General features: G+C 39.0%; 1 protein-coding gene across 1 annotated transcript; it reads left to right on the top strand.

The window, feature by feature from the left end:
* The first annotated feature begins 213 nt into the window (after positions 1-213).
* On the top strand, positions 214-6,680 carry calml4a (calmodulin-like 4a). The gene is made up of 5 exons (XM_038289793.1): positions 214-339; positions 439-469; positions 687-827; positions 1,880-2,068; positions 6,132-6,680. Exons 1-5 carry the CDS (start codon positions 337-339, stop codon positions 6,227-6,229), a joined length of 462 nt encoding a protein of 153 aa, XP_038145721.1. The 5' UTR covers positions 214-336; the 3' UTR covers positions 6,230-6,680.
* The last annotated feature ends 9,217 nt before the right edge of the window (positions 6,681-15,897 follow it).

The raw sequence follows: 15,897 nt of genomic DNA, 5'->3' as shown, positions 1-15,897 counted from the left end.
GACAAACAACCATTTTGACTCCCCTCCACAGCTGTGACTAAATTACTTAGCTTAAAATAGGCCTTAAATATATAACCATTTGTTTCTAACATAATCACAAACCTTTCATGTTGAAAATTCTGGTAATTCACATGTATTATTGACTCCTTTGTTATTTAAGAGTGGTAAGGAAGAGGCAAATACAGCCTGTTGGATCTGGTATCAGTGTTTCCACAGCAACACGTATTAAATTGCACTGCAATCTAACGCCAGCGGACTTTAGACAGGTGGAGGCACCGGTGACGTTAGTTATAGAGCTCACTCTTCTTCCTGGAGGGAAAACTAACAGCTTTAGAAATGGTAAGAAAAAAGAAAGTATTTAATTTCAAGTGCTTTTTGTGCTTTCCAAAATGCATCAGTCTTGTTTATATGACAACTGAAGTCTTTGTCGTCCTACAGGCTAAATTCTTTACACCAGCTCAAATCAGCGGTAAGAGTTATTTGTGAATTTTCCTTTTTTTGCCGTAGTTTATTATACAATTCATTTAGAAACAATTTATTGGTACAAAGAAATTCAAATTCTGAGATCAGGTAGATACTTGAAAGAGTCGTATTAATTGATGTGTTGTAAAATGAACAGGCTTCCTCAGTGTGCTCAGGAACTGTCTTTTTTTCTGATAAAATTTAGCTGGATTTTCTTTTTGCAGAGTTTAAAGAATGCTTCTCCCTGTATGACAAAAAACTGAAGGGTAAAATCGATTCCAAAGATCTGATAACAGTTATGCGCTGCCTGGGTTCAAGCCCCACACCGGGGGAAATAGAACGACATCTTCAAGTTCATAAAATTGGTAAGTTAAAGCCAAGGTGTTCTTACAGATGAAGATATATAATTAAGATTGAAGTATAATGTTCGATAACTCTACCATGAGGTACGCCATGGAGGACAGTCTATTTTGGTGGGAATGAAATTGTTAACAGAAGTGAAGAACTAACCTTTGAAATATGTTCCAAACCAATAAAGACATAAGAACAGTACAAGCCTTAAGAAAGCTAAAGTGATTTTTTCTTTTTGCTTCGCATTACTCACACTTTCTCAGAATATAAAAATGGTCTTGATCAGTGGTTCTATGGGCGTTTCCTTGGACTTTGTTCATTTTTTAAGTCGATGCAAGTTAAGAACCTGATCTACCTTCTGGTAGAAAACAGCTTCTTAAGTCAATCAATCGACAGGCAGATCCCCAGTGTTGGGCCAGACAAAGTGCAGCCCAAAGACCGCTTATGATGAGAAACCTAAATGGAAAGTCTTCCTTCAGTCGAACGTGGGACACCAAGCCTCACCAAGGAGTCAGGCGTGTTAGTGTTTGGTGGATGGGCTTTCATCTATGGTGCCTGGGTGGGCACAGCCCAAAGGAAAACACATAGATCCCTCTTTCCAAGGGTCCACCACCAGCGGAAGGGGCGAAAAAATCAGATGCATTTTGCAACTTTAATCTATTTCTGAATTTCCAAGAAAATGCAAGTTGAATGATAGAAAATGGGATTTTGCTACCAACAAGGAGGGATTAACTATTAGCCTGACATCTCACAGACCCTATTTTAATTCTCTGATTTTTCCTTTTATTTGTTTAATGCTAAACAGCACTTAGTACCTGCATCTACTGATGCATATTTATTATTATTATTTAGATAAACTTTGAAATCCTGGAGAACTGTTTAACACTCACTTGAAAAGGACACAAGAAAGTTAGACTCATTGGAATATTAGTAACTACAGCTTGTTTGAAATATTTGTACAGTACTTTAAATCATAACATCCATTATTTATGTTGAAGTTAGAAAACATTCATGCTCAAATATTTGCAGCACAAATTCTTTAATTGTAAATAAAATGTCTGTCCAGGAAAAAAAGGAGAGGTAGACTTCTCTACATTCCTGATCATGATGCACAGACAGATGCAGCAGGAGGATCCGAAGAGCGAAATCCTGGAGGCCTTTAGGATGACGGACAAGCAGAAGAGAGGATATATCCAGGCGTCTGAGCTGCGGGCCAAACTCACCACATTAGGAGAAAAACTCACTAACAGAGAAGGTAAATATGCTGGAAAACTGACTCACTGAGGTGATATAGCCCTAAATCTGTAACTACAAATATGAATATCTCTAATAGCTAAATAAACTTCAATACTGTAGAGCAGTTTATCAAAATGTTAAATAAGGTAAATACATGAATATTTTATTAAAATATAGCATTTAGGTAGTAGAGATGGGTTGTTTTAAAGAATTGGCAAAATGGCATTTTCTCACATTTGTAATATTACTCTAAGAAAAGACAGAAACTAAGACAAAAAAATTATTCATTATATCCCACATTGTCTCTCCTGTCTTAAATTTATTTACCACAAAAGTTATTTTCAGATTTTTTCTGTGTCGTAAACAGTTTTCTTGTTTACGACAGTTGTCCACAGCGAGTTTGGCTTTTGAACTCAGCTCTGTGACTCTCTGACTACAAGCTGTTCATTTCAATCTGTCATGATTGGTAAAAGCTCCTTCCCCATCTGTCCAAACACCCTCTCTGTGTCCAAAAACCTATTTATCCTATAAATTAATATATATATAATTATCCTTTATATATATATATATATATATATATATATATATATATATATATATATATATTTTTTTTTTTTTTTACTGCAATGTGGTATTAAGCCAACACCCTGAGCTCCCTCTGCCCTTCCTTGCGGTGCCTGATGTTTACTGTCACTTTATTAAAGCAGTAAAAAACATTCGAGAGACAGTAACCAGTGTTGTTAGCTGTAACAGTATGAAAGTAATTAAATAACTGAATGGGCACTTGTTGTTCCAACTAATATTAAGCTGTTGTTGTTGTTAGTTGACCAGTTTATTCTCACAATTATGTTAAGAAATGTTCAATACTGAGATTTTGTAGATTCCTATTGACCCAGAGCATTATTAAAACATTAGTGTTTGAAACAAAACTGTTTTTGCAAGCACCTGATAGACTCAATGTGGGTGTTGAGAGCAGTAAAACTTTTAATATTACACAATATATTATATTACACTTTTTACATTACACATTTTTATACAAACCCTCCCCTTTCATTTAGTCCTTAACACAATCTTCCTGATTCGCACTTTATGAGTCCATACTTATCCAAAGTCCATAAAGTGACCAAATCAATTAATGTATGTACATATACTCCAACAGGCCACTTTATTGGGTATACCTCTCCAGTTGCTTGTTCATGGAGTTTCTAATCACCCAGTCACATGGCAGCAACTCAATACATTTAGGCATGGGAACATGGTCGAGACGATATGCTGCAGGAGAATAGGGAAGAAAGGTGATTTAAGGGACTTTGAACGTGTCATGGTTGTTGGTGCCAGACATCTGACGTCTGTCAGAAGTCATCTCTAGGGTTTACAGAGAATGGTCTTAAAAAGAAAACTGTCCAGTGAGTGGCAGTTCTCTGAGTACAAGTGAAACCAGAGGTTAAAGGATAATGGCCAGACTGGCTCAAGCTGATAAAATGGCAACAGTTGCTCAAAAGACCACGCTATTATAACAGAGGTAAGCTGAAGAGCATCTCTGAACCTTGAGGACCATGAAGCTGATGGGCTGCAAGAGCAGAAGATGACACCGGCTGTCACTCATGTCATCTAAGAACAGGAAACTGAGGCTACATTTCGCTTGTGTTCATCAAAATTGGACAGTAGAAGATTGAAAAAACATCGTCTGGTCTGATGAGACTGAAGTGACTTATGGATGGTAGGATCAGAATTTAGTATTGGAAACATGAGCACGGATCCGTCCTGTCTGGCATCAACAGGTCAGGCTGATGAAGGTGCTATAATGGTGTGGGAGGTATTTTCTTGGCACACTTTGGACCCCAACTGAGAATCACGTCAGCGCTACAGCCTAACTGAGCATTGTTGCTACCATGGCCATCCCTTTATGACCACGGAAAGGGATTTAGATATATAAACTATAAAGCACACTGACTACACCCTGGCTTCCTTACATGTAGCTCTCAATTGTTTACTTCCCTGATTTCAGTCGCACTGATGACATCTTCAACGATAATCTACCGTGATATGTCAGACCTTTTTTTGCCAGTGAGAAGGGAGTCTAAATGCTGATTGTTAACCAGTCGACCTATGTTGGAAAAACATGCTTTAACGCGCTATTGTCAGTTGGAAAGAGGCTTTAGTGTACCCACTGATCACCACTCTACTTCCAAAACAAAATCCTTTTAGCATTTTTCTCATCAGTCTAATGCTTGAACATTGCTTTAAATTTACACTGTTTGTTTCAAACTTTCACACAACTTATTGGAAAATGCACATTTTTTCATGTTTGTTCAGGCACCTATGATTTTAAAATGTAAGTTGTCTGGTAGCTGTTTATTTCTAGATTCATGCACTAACTGTGAGGTTTGATTGTGGAAAGTTATAATTAGTCAAATTAGAATCAAGTTTATTGCCAAGTATGTTTGCACTTACAAGGATTTTGACTTGGTGTTGATGGTGCACACAAATTAGATCTATATACAGAATACAGATGCTGCCTATTCCATGAAAAATAACATCTAACACTAGTTTTCATACAGCATCCTGCTGTTTTTTGTGCAGATTATACATTTTAAAACACCTTGGAGAAGTTGTCCTTCCTTAACTTAATCAGGAGTGTTTCTTAAATCCTCCTTATGTTCTTCCTTAAAAACTTGGGTCAATACAACATAGATGGAGGCTCAGCTGAAGCTGTCCTTTAGGATCCCATTAAAAGAACAAACAGCACATTTTCAGAGAGCAGTTTTTACAGACTACTTAACCGTGTATCAAGCTTGCTCTTTTCTACTATTTAAAGAGTCCGGATAAATTTAGCTCCTTAGAAGTGTTTTTTCATTTAGTGTATTTTAGTGCTATTAATCAGCATTACCTATATATTTAACAAAAAATGTATAATACAGTTTTCAAACTGCCACAATTTTCTTTAAATAACACTCTAAACTTCACACACACATGGGAATCGTTTTCTGAAGGCAACAACTATGAATCCCAAGCTGAGAGATTTTATGCGATGACACACAGAAGGATGCTAATGTCTGGGTAAATCTCCCGAGGTGATTCTGAGCCTTTCAAAGCCCACTAATTCAAACAGTTACTGGCTTCATGTAAGCACTGTCAGTGGGTGGTTGCCATGCACATTAAGCAGCTCACACTTAAAAAACCAGACTCAGACTCAGCGGGGAAAAAACCCATCCAGTTAGTGGATCCCTGAACTACTGAATATTAATGTCAAAGCAGACAGCAGTCCTTCAGACCTTACAAATGCAAACAGCGGAGGTAGAGCCGACTTACTGTACTACTGTAATCCAGTATTTGGACACATTTTCCAGAGGTTGTAACACCTTATAAAATGTCTGATTATAAAGGCTTGAAGTAGATGCCTTTTTTTTTGTCTCTGTAAGAAATGCCTGATCTTTTTATTTATCATTTGGTCATAGATTATCTCCAAGTTTATTATACAAACATAAATAATCCAAACATACAAATAGTTTTTTGCTTGTTATTCCAAAAAAGAAAATTAAAAAGAATCTAATCTTATCTTGCTTGTTTAACTCAAAAATACAATGTTGTATTAAGAGCATAAATTGATGCTAAAATAGTTTGATTTCAACAGTTCATGACAGAAGACATTATAGCATCTCTATTGTGGTTTAATTTATAGAAAGGCCATATGAATTTAAATTTATATGAGGAGAACAGGAGAAATCTGAGCTGATATCCCAGATTTTTAAAGGTAAGGCAAGGCAAGGCAAATTTATTTGTATAGCACAATTCAGTACAAAGACAATGCAAAGTGCTCTACATGGTTAAAATATAGGAAAATAAAACAGAATAAAAGCAAGTAGGAAAAAAAAAAGCTAGCTCTTTCCATCCAGCTGTATTAAAAAATATTTAAATGTTTTAAGAGGGGAGTAGACTGGAAGAGATAAAAAAAAGCCTGAAGAACTTAAAGAAATACTTTAAGTTTTATAGTCGTTCCTCCTATCAAGATATAGCATTGTAAAGGTTTTTCTTGATTTAAGTCTTTATTTAATTCTGTTAATTCTTTTCTTTTTCCCCAGTGGATGAACTCTTCAGAGAAGCAAACATCAGGTCAAATGGCAACATCAAGTATGCAGAGTTCACCCAAATGGTGACACTGCCACCGGTCGATTATTGATCAGAGGTCAAATTAAACAGACTGAATAATTTAAAACAATGAGTGAGAAAAAAACTAACCTGCAGAGTCTGAAGCTCATGTTTGCAACCTGTGGAAATACTAACTCTACAGTGCCTCAGACTGCAGCACCTTAATTATAGTTTGATTCATTAATTGAAATACACCTAAAATTTTCCTTATCTGTCTTCATTATGCACAGTCAGTCCTCACAGGCAATAATAAACATGAGAATATCGTCATCCTAGTTTTAACCAACATACTTTTATTTTGTTTTGAAGATAAGTGTTTTAAAACCCAAGACTTTAAAAAAATAATTAGTAAACTTATGATTCAGGTTTATGATTTTATTTATCCTAATCTGTCTCAATGATTATATGTGAATAACTGGCATTTTATTTTATTAAGGGAGGATTACACATAAGGAAATGTAATAAAAACATTTAAATGAAAAGCTCTGAATGTGTCCATTTGTTAAATGTATTTAGCGTTTTAAAGAGTTATAATCAGAAATAAGGACGGCATCACAAAGTCAAGATCGGGTGAGGCCACTTGAGGGCATTAAAGGTATAGTGGAGGATTTTCACTAATAAAAAAAAAATGCACATGCACAACCCTGTACCCACTCCTGAGAGGGAACACCTTTAACATGCATTAAAGGTGTGCGAGAGCATGCATGAGCCCGTTTCTCCTTATGTACGCTGTTTAAAAGTTGCTGTTTGTATCGCTCGTACACGCGTACTTTCCAAAAGAATATTTGCAATTTTTCAACTATGTCAGACTCACCACTGGTAAGTAAAAATGGGGGCGAGCATGTAGGATGGCCTTATGTAACACCAGAATGATTGACAATTAGGAGGACCACTTATTTTGAGGATCCCTCGGAAAAAGAATGTCCTCCATTATAACTTTACCATTACTTCTAGTTGAAAGGAAAAAATAATTGTGAAATCTGAAAATACTTTATGACTGCATCAGTATGAACGCTTTGGGACTTAACAATATAGATATTGTTTTCATTTAAAAAAAAAATAAAAATATGTTAATCTACCGGGCTGGTCAGTGGCGCAGTGGGTAGCACTGCTGCCTTGCAGCATGAAGATTCTGGGTACAACTTTCTGCATGGAGTTTACATGTTCTTCCTGAGCATTCATGGGTTCTCTCGGTGTACCTCAGCTTCCTCCCACAGTCCAAAAACACGACTGTTAGGTTAATTGGCTTCTCTAAATTCTCCTTAGGTGTGAGTGTGAATGGTTGTTTGTCATGTTGTCTGTGTTGCCCTGCGATGGACTGGCGACCTGTCCAGGGTGTGCCCCGCCTCTCGCCCGTAGACAGCTGGCACCAGGCCCCCTCGTGACCCCGCTTGGGATAAGCGTGATGGAAAATGGATGGATGTTAATCTACCAACTTAGATCACATTTTTACTATGAATGATGTGAAAAAAACAGGAAAAAAATAATTACTGAACACTTAAAAAGTTTTTGTTGGTCCAGACAGCTTCAAGATGATTTACGAATTTACGAAGAAACTAGTCACATACATTGTTCCGTTACCAATTCTTCCAGTTCACCAGACACTGTCCAGGCTTTTCTTCGATGCATCCTGGTCTTCAGCTCTGTTTCAGTTATATTAAAGTGATTGATATATAACTGTAAGTTATATTATTATAGAGTAATAGAGTCTCCTTATACCATATGCTGAAAAATATCACCTGCACTGATGATCCCACACACTACACAAACTTACTGTTTGTATAGTGTGTCTATGGTGAGGAGCTCTGCTATTTCTCCTCAGCAAAGGCACTTCATTTTTGGTCTAACTGGTATAAGACATTGTTTCACAGGCTTGTCTAAACATTTTAAATTAAACTCAACAGATTTCAATATGTTTTTTCTTCAGCAGTGGGAAGAAGGGCAGAGGTTGATTAGTGTTCTAACCCCTGTGAGGAGCACCTGGTTATTACCAGTATGTTGTGATATTATGTCTTATAGGTTCCAAATATGTTCACAAGTACAAATTCAGAAATTATTCTGTTTCTGATACTTTAATAATTTTCTAAAAAGGAGGGTGGAGGTTGGTAGGGGTGGGCTATATGTTTAGTATTCTTTTTATTGCTCAAATTTGACAAAGTTATTACTCCAGTATATTCATATGAAAAACACTTTATAAAAACAAAACATAATTTCACGTACATGTTTACCTTTTTGTACAGAAATTGTGCCCTTCTGTGCTTTGTGAAAGCAAATCTATTTTTTAGATGGTCCGGTATTCTGTCACAAACCTAAAAAAACTAATGCACCAGTTTAATAAGTGAGAAGCAATTACTCAGCTTTATTTGTTTCAATATATAAAAACTAGAGTAACTATGCAGTAACTAACAAACATCTGGAAAAAGTAGACTATATTATATTATTTTCCATGTGAATCCCAGATTTTTCTTTCTTCTTTGCCTTTTCTAAATAGTGCTTTAATCAGTCCTAGCTGTCTTTATCAAAGCTGACGTTTTTAAAAAGGAGGCAGGAAGAAGAATAAAGCTTTAGCCTTGCTGCATGCAGTTAGCCAAGCCTTGTAGCTCAACGAGGTCCTGGAAAAAGACAGTGTCCCGTCTCCATCTGTCCTTTGGACTGCTGATTAATTTAGATTTTTGGCTAATAAGGTCCAAACGGGTAAGTTTGATAACTTTGCTTTAAGGGATTTCACTTCCAGGACTTGCCCTGTTGATCAGCCGCAATATGATTGTGACATAAATTCCTGTCAGCTCTCTCCTATCTTTTTGTATTGCAAAGGACCTACTGTGCATGTACAGCTTTTAACGAGAGTCAATGGCCAAAGATTTTTGCGCTCAGTGCAGAAATGCGTCATCAATTCGAAAAACGAAACAGCTGTACTGGTCATTAAAGATTAAATATGTATCTTGCACATCTTTATTTGTTTTTATATGTCTTAATCAAGGTCATTGGGTGGGTGGGGTGGCGCACTAGCGCCCTCTACTGACCTGCCACCACTGGTAAAGGGAGATCTTTGCTGTTTTCACTTATGAGAATTGAAAAACAATACTGGAAGCCATCAGTCAGCTTTACCCACACTACACCATGAAAATATGACATTTTTATACATGTTGAAGAAAAACACATTTTTTTTTACTGCTTCTTTAAACACCTCAAAAAAGTAAATAAATTACAATTAACAAAATATTTAACTGTATCAGAGGAAAAGTTGTATTTCACAGAAAGCTGGAATTCCTTTGGCTTTATCTCTGTGGGACAAGATAATTGGCAACACAAGTTTATGTGCTTCTTAAGGAGGTTTTATAAGATAAGATCATTATATCGCTTTAGGGGGTTAATAATCATTTTTAATCTCTGTGCTAAGTGTAAATACAAACGGTAGGAAATAATCACATAATTTCACAACTATGAATTATCAGTATGCTACAGCTGTGCCTTTTTGGCGTTTTACTCTTGCCTTCATTTTGCCATGTTGGCTGATACAAAAATTTTTTATAGAACAAATGAGCCTCATAACATTTCTAAGCTGACTTGATGGATAGATGGAGAATTTGAAGCAGGATTAAGATATTCTTAAATATGAAAAAATAGTCATAAATGTGTCAAAAAGGATGTATGTTTATCACACCTCTAAATAAAAAGGGGATCCCTAATTTTGCAAAAATATTTTTTATGCATCAGTCCCTTTAGTCGCACAATATCAATTTGGTTTGTTACTTTAATTTTATGAAGATTTATTGAATTAAAACATACAAACAACACAAAAATAGGCCAGCACCATTTCTACAATGCTGCTACAGGGAGTTTCTTTCCAAAATAAAGCCTAAGCTGATTAAAGCTTTAAGTTTTATCAAACGTTTTACTGATCTATTGGGAGTTTAAAGAGTCTCAGTGATTAATTTGGTAATTTGGGATGATAGGGTTCTGGTAAACACACAAAAGAAATTAGCTCATTAAATCATCAAACAAGCTAAATCAGGACGACAGGACAGGAAAAGGTGGTACCTACTGTTCATGCTACCGCACTGAAACGCCTCTATATTAACTTCTGCAATTTCAGTCCTATCAGCTTTCAGATCCAGCAAGATTTTCTTTTTCTTTTTTGGCACTCTTAAGAAGGTAGTTGGCCTTCTCTCTTACCGGCTTCTGGGATGTCCTGAGGGTCCTGGAACAAAGTGATGCATTTGGGAAAAAAAAATAACAATATATATATAAATAATTGAGGAAACTGGAAAAAGTTACAAAAATGAAAAACATCAAAAAATTGACAAATTTAGAAAAGTTTACCTTGTAACCCAAGCTATTTTCTAAAGAGGCTGCTGATAAGGCTTAGATTCACTTCTACCATTGGAATAAGAGATTGTTCTGGCTAATCTGTGTTCCTGTTTGGCCGTGACACCATCCTGGAGAGAAATATCAGCTGTGCTGCTGTCATCAACACCTTTGTTTATAGATGTTGGAGCCTGGCCTGTTTTTCAGTGTAGTCCTGTTTCTCTGACTGTTATTGGCTGGATGTGCTCTCTTCGTCCTCTGACATTGGAGCTGGCTCGGAGCTCTTCTGCCTGGCTGTGTGTTTCCTGGACGGGGTCGCCTGTCTCCTTGAACCCCAGTCTGCCTCAGCAGATGGCTGCTCACACTGAGCCTGGTTCTGCTGGAGGTTTCTTTCGGTTAAAAGGGAGTTTTTCCTCTCCACTGTCGCTACAAGCATGCTTAGTTTGAGGGATTGCCTTCGAATCAATGAGTCGATGCAATCAACTGGTTTACTTTAGATAGAAAACTTTCAACCAATCTGACTGAATTATCTGGTTGAATTGTCTCAGTAAAGTGCCCTATGACCAGTGTTGTAAATTGGCGCTATATGAATAAAATGTATTTAATTGAATTAATCTCCAATGTCTGTCAATAATATGAAGTCGAACAGGACCACTGGATGAGGGTGCTGAGAAGAAGAAAAAAAAGAAAAAACTCACATGGAGCGACCTCTGGGGCCTAGAAGCCCACAAGCTGAGCTTTATCATTCGAGCTACTTATGATCCCGCTGCATCTCTGACTTGGAAAGGATCCATCTTGCCCTCTCTGTACAACCCCTACAACACCCAGGAAAATCCGGGTTGGCTGTAGGACCAGCCTCAATGAAGTCAATTTCATGTGGAGACAGAACCAGGTCCTCAGGTGTCTAGCTGATAAGATTGAATGCAAAAGGGTGTTTATTAATGCCCAACCCTTCCACAATCAGAATGTGTGTGTGGCGCACCTACAATAGGGTGACCACATTTATTTTGAATTTTATTTGTGATTAATTGGCGATTTAGGTTCCAGTAGTTTTTTCCCTTTGAAAGTGGGGGGCGGAACCTTTGTTTTTCTCCTGTTGCGCTGGGAGCGGTAAAGGGGCGCGCACTCCCGCCGTTTCTTCAGACGTGATTTGGAAGAGAAACTGTTTCCATCCTTTCCTCACCTCTCCTTTCACCTGCTTTAAACAGGTTAGTAAATCGCCATATATATATCTGTATTCGGCCAAGAATTTGTTTAGTTTGTTTGTGTGTATATTTTACGTTGTTTGTGTCTGTATAAAAGCACTTAAAAGTAGGTTTTAGAAGCACATTTTCCCGAGCGGCCGCCATGTGGTAGTGCAGGGGTATTACAATCTAAACAGTGGTTGGGTTTATTTTGGGAACTCCTGAGCACACTTTTTATCTTTTAATAATAAGGATCTAAATGCACTTATGGGGAAATAAGCATTCTATTTGTATTTCACACTGGTTTATTTTGTGAATTTTTCTTTAATTCAGAAATGTTTAATTCAGAAATGTTTATTCAGAAATGTTTAGAATTAACATAAGCATATTCGATGCTGCATTTTTCAAAGACCTGTACATTTTACAGCAGCTTAACTTTGTATTAGTTTGGCAGGCACATTTCTTGTGGGGTTATTACTTAATTTAAGTGTTTTGAACCAGTAGTATGCTGTGATATAAAATGGAGTGATTTTACGCACAAAAATGTTAATGTAAATACATGATTATACAGATGTGTTCATCTCAGGAATATAAGTGACCAGGAAGATTTGGTAACATAAATGTGATACTGAAGGTGGTTTAAAGGACTTGTAAAACTGAATTGAGAAACTGAGTAAGCAAAGTTTATCCAAACTTAAGTTAAAATGCAGTATTGTTTGTGACGAGAGAATGTTCAATAAAAGAGACGTGATATGGAAGAGAAACTGTTTCCATCCTTTCCTCACCTCTCCTCTTTCACCTGCTTTAAACAGGTAACATATTTGTTAATGTGGTCATCATACTCTGAGACCCGTAACAAATCTTGGGGGCTCGTCCGGGATCAGCGCCACCTGCTGGTTTGGAGCTGATCCATTGATGACATCTGTGACCGATACTGGAGCTGATGCTGGTGTAGAGCCGAGACGGTGAGGGACCTGTCTTCAAACTGTGAGATTCCATCCAGAGGGACCAGGAGGATTTTCCATGGCCGAGAGTGGGAGAAAGAACCTGGTGTGGGACATCAGGAAAAGCCTGCTTACTTTGTCAGCCAAGGAACTGTACGTGGTCGCCAAAGATGTGGGTCCAGCTGCAGGACAGGACCAGCCTGAGCTCGAGGAGGGAGACCAGGAGGGCTGTTTCGAGCACATAAGTTCTTTTATGTACAGTAAGCATTTACTCGAGTCAGAGGACAGTGGGATGACTGAGTTATTGATTTTAAAGGATGGCATTGATGCTGTAATTAAGAACAGGGATGTCTCACTTGTGTCTGATGGTGGGGCAGATTTAGATTCACAGACCATCCATGGTCCCAGTCAAATATTGTACACATCTCACAACACAGGTACAGTTACTGGTCCCCCAGAAACTGTCCTAGTGACCAACACCGACAATGCAACCAGGCCACCGCAGGCTGCAGACATAGTCAGTCATGCTAATTCAAGTGGCCCTTTGCCTAGGTCGTCTAACACCTTTGTAGCTCACTCCATGAGTTCAGGCAGGGCTGTACCTGACGTCACAAATGTTGAGTTACAGGAAATGCTCAGCAGCTATGAGGAGCTGGGTAGAAGGTTAAGACAGAGCATGTTGTCACCTGCTGAGCAAGCGTTTGAATGTTCCTCATCACTACCAGCCCAAACTGCTAAATCGAACGGTGAGTCAATCCAATATAATCAGTCCATGGCTATGCCATCCCGGGAAGGGATCATCTCTTTAAGAGATCTTTCTTATCTCCAGAGGAGAGAGTTCAAAATACAAGGGGGACAGGTTGGAGATAATTCGTCAGACATAAGCTACAATAACATTTGTAAGCAGATTGATGAAGGACTTAGAGAAGGCCTCCATGGCACTGAGGTAGTCCGAGGTGTGCTCAGAATAATAAAGCCTGGGGTGTTTAAAGATATGCTTATCAATAAGGATGACCTTACTGTGAGTGAACTGAAAGGATTTCTGCAAGCCCACCTAAGAGAGAAAAACAGCACTGAGTTATTTCAGGAGCTAATGTGTGCACGACAGGATGAAAACGAGACACCACAGCAGTTTCTCTATCGTGTGATTGGCTTGAAGCAGCGTGTCCTTTTCACATCCAAACTGCCAGACACGGGCATACAGTATAGTCCAGCTACGGTTCAGGATGTTTTTCAGCACACTATATACCAAGGACTAGGAAATAAGTACAGTGATATACGAAGGGAACTGAAACCGCTTCTGTCAAGTGGTAAAGTAAACGATGAGACAATACTGCGTCACGTGATGAGAATCACTAATGAGGAAAATGAGAGGCAGAAGCGGGTTGTGTCTTCACGTCGTCAGGCCCCCACAAGCGCGCATAGTGCACAGCTTCAGCCTGATGTAGCTTACAGTCGCAGTGACGAGAAAGAGAGTGCAGCTGTTAAAACAAAATCAGACCAAATCAAACAGCTTACAGACAAAGTTGAAGAGCTTACTAGTTTAGTGGAGTCAATGAGACGGCAATGTGAGCCACAATCAGTACATCCTGTGCCCCAACACATTCAAAACAGATCAAGAATAAAAAGAGACAAACCATTTGGGTGCACAAACTGTGTGCAGCAGAACCGCACAGATTGCTGTCACTGTTTCGTATGTGGAGAAGAGGGCCACAGAGCCATAGGCTGTTTAAAGAGGCAGAAGAGTCAGGGAAACGTGGGCTGGTCACTGCAGCGGGGCACCCAGTGATCAGGTCAGAGAACAAGCCCCAGAACCAGCGTGCAAGTGAGGCAGGTGGTCTGGTCAATACTAAGGGTAAGCAAGAAAGTGCTGTCTCATCCACTACCTCTGAAGCAACCAGTAGTTGTCTAGATGAGACCTCATCTCCGCTCAGTGTTGAGCCAGGTACCAGATGTGGAGCTGTTGCTAAACTAATAGGAAAAAAAGCCCTAATCCAATGTAATTTAAGTGGTCTGACAGTAACTGCATTGATGGACACAGGTGCACAAGTTAGCATGATAAGCCGTGGCTGGAAAGACAGATATTTGCCAGATTTAAACACACGCCCATTATCAGAAGTCATCGATGGGATAGAAGAGTTGAAAGTGCATGCAGTCACTGGGGAACCTATTCCATTTGATGGCTGGGTCCCTTTAAAAATCAACCTACCTGGAAGCGAAGATCCCAGTCTGTCTATCCGTGTCCCAGTGCTGGTCAGCACCTTGCCTATGGACAGACCACTGATTGGTTTTAATGTTCTTGAGCAACTTATAGAGGGGCAGCCAGAACAGTTAATCCCAACCCTGACCACGCTACTTCAGAATGCCATTGCAGTGTCCCCTGATACAGTAGAAAACACTTGTTAGTTTTGTTCAAACAGCAGAGCGAAACACACCCATAGGTTGCCTTAGAACAGGTGGGAAAGACACAGTAATTCCTGCTGGACAGATATCCTGGGTGAAGTGCTGTGTTCCTCCAGCCATAAACTCCTCTGACCGCCTGGTGCTGTTTGAAACGGATGAGGGCAGCCAGTCTTTAGAACAGCTGGATGTAGGGGCCGCATTAGTTGAGATTCAGAACCCAGCCAAGCCTTATGTTAAGCTGGCCGTTGGCAATAACACAAAACATGATGTTACATTACCAAGAAAAACACCTTTAGGCACTTTACAGAAAATTGAACGTATTGTTGATGCTGACTCCTCTGATAGGACCACACCTAGTTTAGCAGTTAGTGGGGTTACTACTCAACCTGAGTCGGGTGAGTCCAATCAATCTCTCTGGCATCCATCAGTAAACCTTGAACATCTGAAGGTAGAACAACAGGAGGTTGTGAGGAGGATGTTGTTTGAGGAATCTAAGGCCTTTGCCAGAGATGAGAATGACATTGGGTGTAATCCTAGTCTGCAGATGGTAATCAGTTTGAAGGATGAGATCCCAGTACAGAGGGCATACACCTCCATCCCAAAGCCCCTTTTTAGAGAGGTCAAAGAGTACATCCAGGACCTCCTGTTGAAGGGATGGATCGTTAAATCGAAGTCCTCTTATGCTGCCCCAATTGTATGCGTGCGTAAGAAAGATGGTACATTACGCCTCTGCATTGACTATCGCTTATTAAATCAGAAAACCGTGCCGGACAGACACCCATTGCCGCGAATTAGAGATCTGCTTGATACTTTGGGGGGGAACACCTGGTTCAGCATTCTTGACCAGGGAAAAGCTTACC

This window comes from Cyprinodon tularosa, unplaced genomic scaffold (genome assembly GCF_016077235.1).
Source record: "Cyprinodon tularosa strain WSP-4 unplaced genomic scaffold, ASM1607723v1 ctg272, whole genome shotgun sequence".
NCBI lineage: Eukaryota > Metazoa > Chordata > Actinopteri > Cyprinodontiformes > Cyprinodontidae > Cyprinodon > Cyprinodon tularosa.
This window is presented reverse-complemented; position numbering and strand designations above follow the sequence as displayed.

Excerpts from the sequence above, each read along its gene's own strand:
- calml4a (XM_038289793.1), top strand. Across the intron at positions 828-1,879 it reads TCTTCAAGTTCATAAAATTG|GAAAAAAAGGAGAGGTAGAC; the intron begins GTAAGTTAAAGC and ends ATGTCTGTCCAG. Across the intron at positions 2,069-6,131 it reads AAAACTCACTAACAGAGAAG|TGGATGAACTCTTCAGAGAA; the intron begins GTAAATATGCTG and ends CTTTTTCCCCAG.